A 6,972-nucleotide genomic window follows, 5' to 3' on the forward strand; every position below is an offset into this window, starting at 1 on the left:
TTTTAAAAGAATATAATAACGATCATTAGCAACTTTATGCAAAAACAACCTATTTCATCCCCCCGAGTCTAGTAAAAGAAATTCAGTTGTCAAACACACAATCATCGTTTTTCATAGAAAACTCATGCATCAATTGATCCAAAATTGACTTTTATAATACAATTTATCATAGAGCTACAAATACCAACCTTATCCAACACACATGAAGAGCAATTGACATTTGTGACAAGATATGACACAGGAGGAGGTGCATTTCATTTGTCAAATATATTAGAATATGGATAACTCTACAACAACAACAAAGTTATTTGAAACAAATTAACATTTTTTTTTTAGTATGGTCATGTTCTAATGCTATTTTTTTATCAACCTTAAGTCATGTATCAATACATAGGACTTGACGAATTTTGAATTAATTACAACATTGTCACTGCCCCATAAGCTTAAGTCGGTTATCCATACATACGACTTAACAAAGTTTTGATTAATTACAACATTGTCACCACCTCATTTATTAAATCATGTGGCACACATCTGACCTAATATTCATGAGTTAAAAACACAATTTTGCACTAGTTATTCATAGTTAATTTCTTTCAATGTATATGAAATTCATCCAATGGGATTAGAACATCTTCCACCTTGTACCGTGTTAACTCACATGCACAATATAATCCATCAGAGCTTCTAATTATTCAATGACTTGCGGCTTTTTCGTTACCGACATAGCTGATTGCATTCATCAAAACAAGTTCTATGTTAGTCACAATCACTTGAGGAAATAGGGTATTTGAAACAAACAACTATTTTAACTTCTTCAAATGTCCAACAAGAGTTTTCTTGAAGCTTACAATCCATGTAAGCAAATGCAACGTTGAATGTCAATCCAGTTGAAGTTACACCAACAATTTCAAACAATGGTAACATATTTTTTTTTTTGGGTTTGTAGGTGTTTTCCATTACCAATACAAGAGGGAACATGTTCAACAAAGTTATGAATTTAGAGTGTGTCCAAAACATGCCCCTCTCAGCTTCAAGTAACTCTAACAGATGTTGCATATCAGTTATGAGTCATTTCAAATTATTCTGGTATGTGGTTTGTCACTTATAAATTTAAGAGATATTAGTCATGTTCTCTTTATCTTGATATGTCAATATGTGCCTCGGTGCAATGTGAAATTTTCTCAGCTCGTCAACATTTTTTTCATCTTCTTTTAGGTGTCCCACAATAAATTATTCTCGAAAATAATCAGTAACTCATGGTTGTAAATCCCACACATTAAACTAATAATCAATCCTCACCATTCTTAAATAGTTTTGATCTAAGTTTAAACAAACAACCACACATTTTAGTTGAAGTCATCGAGTTATCTTTATTTGTCTTATATTTTCCACCTCTATCACAACCGATAATTAATTTGACTTCCTTCCTCTATTTTCGGTCTCTTTGTCAGAACGAGTAATAATAACAGTTACTCGATATTTCCGATCAACCTCTCTTGTACGTGATATTTCTCGTAACTCAAATATTTAATCAATTATGAATGATTTAGTCAAATCTATATATAATTGTGTTTTTTCTATCCCTACATAAAAAAAATAAAAATAAAACAATTTAGAAACAAAATACATACCATATTTTTTAACAATATGAAATTTTCGGTATTGCAAAATGAAAACATACCGGAAATTTAAAAATTTAAAAATTTCTGGAAAATATAATCTAACTACAAAAAATTGCAAGTACACAACTTATATTACTTGAAATTTTGCTTTTTCAAAAATTCGAAATCTTTTGACAATTTAAAAAAAAAATTGCATATCATATTTTTTGAAAACAGAATTCTTGGTAGTGTTAATTTGTGTACCGAATTTGTGGTGAAAAAATTTACATACTATTTGATAAAAGGGTACGATTTTGGAACAGTTTTCTTACGATGGAATGAGTGAAAATGAAATGCTCCTATCTCCATAGTTTACTATTTTATGTAAGAACTTCTAAAAATACCCTAAGTAGAAAATAAAAAAGTAAAAAAAAAATTAACAAAATTAGTCTATAAAAATATTTAAACAAAATTAGTTTGTTTTTTGTACCCCACATCTATGTTTATTCACATACAAAAAAATTTATCAATGTTTTTACATACTAAAATTTTCGGTATTAAAAGAAATTTTTTTAATTTTTTTACATATCAAAAGTTGAGTTTCAATATATAAATTTTTTTTCTCAATTATGTTACATATCGAAAAATTTTAGTGTCAAATTTTCATATATGATTTTTTGTTATATATTTTGGAAATTTCATTTTTTAGAATTTCCAATATGAAAAACGTTTTTTCAATTTGTTTTACATAGCGGAAATTTACAGTATAGAAGAAAAAAAATTAATTTCTTTTTTTTTTGCATACCTTAAATTTAAATTTTGACATTTTTAATATGTAAAATTCTTACTTTAAAATTTTGAAATTTTATATATCTTAGTTTCTAAATTGAATTTTTTAAAAACTAAATTCTATATCAGAAATTTTGTATTTGTGTTAGGTAAAAATGAGTCCAAAAAAATATCAAAGAAAATAATAAGAATAAAATTAGATTTGTTAAGAAATGTAGAGTAGGAGTCAAAGTGTAGGAATATGAAATTCAATTTTCACAACTTAGATATGGGCCCTATTGGACCATAATCTGTTTTGTTTTCAATATATTGAGGTGTTATTAAAAAAAATGCCCATTTCAAAATTAATTATATATTTATTAGTTTTTAATAGTAATTAACATACTTTTCATTAATGAAAAGTTAGATGTTTTGAAAGAAATTTTTAATAAAAGCTCCAGTTTCTTATTATGAATTTTTCTTTATCAATTTATTGAACATATTACTTTTCTAGAAATGTAATTTTCTTTGTCAATTACTATATATTAAAATATATAATCTTCCAAATATATTATCTATCTTAATTAAAGATGTGACACTTTATGTTAAATATTTTATTTTTATTTATTAATATTTTATTTACTCAAATATTTTATTTCTTGATTAATTATTAGATATTAACATTTTATAAATATGTTTCAAAATTATTATATTTCTTAATTTATCAATTCATAAAATCTATATTGATAGACTAAACAGCATATTCAAACTCATGATATTATAACTGTATGCGAGTTTCTTTTTGTTTTTTACTATTTTTTTTATAATAAAAAATTATCTAACATATCATTTAATAGAATGTAATTTAATGTCCACCATATATAAATTACATTCTCTATAATTAAGCACAAGCCAAATCAGGCACAATCGCCACGTGCTCTTCCACTAAAATCCTTTCCCTTGCTAACCGAATTAAATTATATTAATGTTTAATATTATTTATCAAAAAAACCAAACACCTATCCACGTTTAACAAAATCCAACAGAAAAGAACCACGAAAGGACAAAATTAGCCTCGTACCATTTCGTATCCAACCACCAAACCGTGTTCCAAAGAACACCAACAAAACAAATGTCTCAAACTCACAACACAATTGCGTCTAAATTTAAAGAGAATCAATCCCGTACCATTAAACATACACACCCTTTCATCATTCTTTTTCCTTATTTGCAATTTTTCTATTTTTGTTTTTATTAAAAGAAAGAAAAATATTTCACTCTACTATTTATACTGTTGAGCATTTTTCGTTGCTTTTGATCTAAGGCTTCTTTCTCATTTTGTTTCAAGAGAAAGAGAGAATCAGAGGCCATTCTTTCAAAACAATAAAACCTCATTACCTTCTAAAGTATAATTAAAAAAAAAAACTTTACTGTTTATTTAATTTTCATTAGAAATTGTCTTTTTGGGGCACCCTAATTACCAGACTATAGGTTTGATATTCGGGTGCCTCTTTCAATTGTGGGAATCAGAATCTTATTGTTAAAACGACAGGTGATGTGATGCATACAATTTATTTTTATTTTTTTTGGAGAAAATTGTATCTTTTTTTGGAACAAAATGTTTTTTGACATTTTTTTATTCAGAATTTGATGAGTTAATTTGTTTGATTTCATTTTCAGAGAGATTCCACAGTTTGTGTTGGTGCGAATAATAGCGGTTGAAAATGTTAGGGGATTTTATTAACCGTTGTCTCATGTATGTTTATTTAATTTTGAGAAATAATAGATGAATCTTTTTTTAATTTATTTTTGTGTGATTGTTTATGTTATGTTACATTTTAATTCGATTTGGATTTTGCAGACTTTTGCTTGGGTATGCATACCCTGGATTTGAATGCTATAAAACAGTGGAAAAGAATCGGGTTGATATTGAGGAACTTCGCTTTTGGTGCAAATATTGGTATTTATTCTCCTTTGCAATCAAAATTCCTATGGATATGATGTTAATTAATGATGATGATAATGATAATATTAGACACAATTTAGTCGATTGTTAGACACTAAAACTATAATTATATGTGTGTGCGGTTGCATGATGCAATCTTTTGATATTGTAGAAAATCACATTCTTGTGCAGAAAATATTATCTCAATTTCTATCAAAATATAGCTGTTAACGTCAATAAATTTTATGTCATTATTTAAAAAGATTGTCGCAAGTCTTTATTTAAAATGTTGTTGTCTATAACAATGTCAATGAGTGGATTAAAAAAAATAAATTGAATCCTTGATTTTTATTTTTTTTCTTCTAAAAATATATTCTTCTTTGAAATATACAATTATGAAGATTGATACCTTGAAAAACAGAGGAAACAGAGGACTTGATGCCTATACGTGTTGAATTTTGATAGACATAGAGAATTGCATGAATGGTTTGAATATAAGCTTTGATACATCTGAATAACAGATTTTTGTGTCATCTATATGTTTGTAGGATTATTGTGGCACTCTTCACTGTATTGGAAAAGTTTGCTGATATATTTCTTGCATGGTAAGCATGGAAAATTTTAACCATAATAATAATGCTATATGTATTTTCATTTAATGCGGTAAATTCACTGTATGAAGGTTGCCAATGTATGGAGAGGTGAAATTGGTGCTCTTTGTCTACATGTGGTATCCTAAAACTAGGGTAAGTTCTTTTTATTTAACATGTAGTGCCATTTTTTATGACAAAAAGAGGAATAATTAAATAATTAAAATATTAAATGTATTTTTTTTTCTCTCTCTCATAAATGAACAAGTATTTGAATGGATCACAACTTATTTTTTCTTAAACTTATTGATTAATTTTAAAGGTATTTAATTTGCACTTCATAATTGCTAAGACATTTGTTACTCATTTATGAGTCATAAAGTCTAGTTTGACACTAACTTTGATCCTAATTTTTTTCTATTAAAATATAAAATTGTTGATAATATTTCATAAAAAACATCCTTCTTCTTCACACTTATTGTAGATTTAATTTCACAATAAAATTAAAAAAAAACCACAATAAAAAACCTATTTGATAAATTTTGCAAAATTAGGCTGATTCAGTGTCATTTTATCAACTTGTCCTAAAATCAGACATCTATTTAGTGAGTTTGATGATTTAGAATTTGAAGAAAAAAAAACATTACAAAAAAATCGATGATATAAAAAGGTGAAATTCATTTGTTTTTTTTTTTTTCAATTAGATTATAGAATTGTTGATGTAAATGCAGGGAACCGGTTACATTTATGAGACAGTGTTGAGACCCTACGTATCAAAGCATGAAAGTGACATTGACAGGACATTACAAGAGTGGAAGGCTAGGGGATGGGATTATGTAATATTTTATTGGCAATATTGCACACAATTTGGACACACTGCATTTGTCCAAGCTCTTCAACAATTGGCTTCTCAATCTTCAAAACTCACCACTAAGTCCACTACCCCGGTAAACTCTCCCTTTAAATAGGATCAACTATATATTCTTTTTACTAGGTTCTTATAAGGTTTCATTTGGTGCATGTTATTTACGTGCCATATTTAGTGATAGCAATCGATTTTGGGTTGCTACTCTTAATAAAGCGAATCAACCCCTCTTAAATCAACATCTCTTTTTATAAAAAGTAAAGTAGTAGATAATTTTAATTAATTTTTTAAGCAAAAATGGTTGATAATATTATATACTACTATTGCATAACAAATCACATTAATTAAAATATTAATTATAATTTTCTTACTTTATTCACTAATCACTTTAGACTCAAGAGTCAAATCTCTATTAAATTTGTTTTTTAGTAAAAAGGTAAAATAATAATTTGTATTCAAATTCATATTAAATGATAAGTTTTTTATTTTTTTAAATCTCTACACCTTTGAGTTTAATAGAGATGTATTGTTAAAAAAAGATGTAAAAGAGATGTTGAAATTATGCAGAAAAACGAGGAGCAAGGTCAAAACGGTGAACAAACCTCTACAATGCAATCATCTTTTATGAAGCAAAATAGTTCACTAAGCAAAAGCAAGAAATGGCCAACAAGCCCACCAGCATCACCAAGTACAATAATCAACCGTCACACCTCGGCGACACAAAAATCCCAAACAACACATGTTAATGTTGTTGAAGCCCAATCTGAATATTATGAGGAGGAGGAAGATACATGGGAGTCGAATAAAGATGAAGGGCAAGAACAAGATGAATCGCGCGTGAGTGTGAGCGTGAAGGATAGAATCAACCGAGCGCGTGCACGACTCAGACGATTAGATACACAAAATCCTCGAACCCCTAAAACTCCGCAACGTCAACAATTGTAATTACCGCGCGTGAGTGTGTGAGCTTGAATGATACACAATCCTCAAACCCCTGAAACCCCACAACCTCAACAATCGTAATTCAATGATTGTACATATTATATAGCATATTAATTAAATCTTGTGAAAACAATAATTGGGAAAATGAAAATTAGACTCTCTTTCTCTTTTGTTTTTATATCTAAAAAACTGTCATTTGTTGATATACACTTTTTATTCTAGTAATAATATATACATTCCAATTTGCAATGTTCAGTT

At 27.6% G+C, this 6,972-nt stretch overlaps 1 protein-coding gene across 1 annotated transcript; it reads left to right on the top strand.

Moving 5' to 3' along the window:
• Positions 1-3,688: 3,688 nt before the first annotated feature.
• Positions 3,689-6,972, top strand: LOC101511232 (putative HVA22-like protein g). The gene is made up of 7 exons (XM_004497621.4): positions 3,689-3,924; positions 4,053-4,128; positions 4,234-4,332; positions 4,866-4,922; positions 5,000-5,063; positions 5,639-5,854; positions 6,340-6,972. The coding sequence occupies exons 2-7, from the start codon at positions 4,097-4,099 to the stop codon at positions 6,715-6,717; spliced, it is 846 nt and encodes a 281-aa protein (XP_004497678.1). The 5' UTR covers positions 3,689-3,924; positions 4,053-4,096; the 3' UTR covers positions 6,718-6,972.

The sequence above is a fragment of the Cicer arietinum genome, chromosome 4 (genome assembly GCF_000331145.2).
Source record: "Cicer arietinum cultivar CDC Frontier isolate Library 1 chromosome 4, Cicar.CDCFrontier_v2.0, whole genome shotgun sequence".
NCBI classification, from domain to species: Eukaryota; Viridiplantae; Streptophyta; class Magnoliopsida; order Fabales; family Fabaceae; genus Cicer; species Cicer arietinum.

Excerpts from the sequence above, each read along its gene's own strand:
- LOC101511232 (XM_004497621.4), top strand. The coding sequence starts at position 4,097 with ATGTTAGGGGATTTTATTAACCGTTGTCTCAT. Across the intron at positions 4,129-4,233 it reads TTTATTAACCGTTGTCTCAT|ACTTTTGCTTGGGTATGCAT; the intron begins GTATGTTTATTT and ends TGGATTTTGCAG. Across the intron at positions 4,333-4,865 it reads CGCTTTTGGTGCAAATATTG|GATTATTGTGGCACTCTTCA; the intron begins GTATTTATTCTC and ends ATATGTTTGTAG.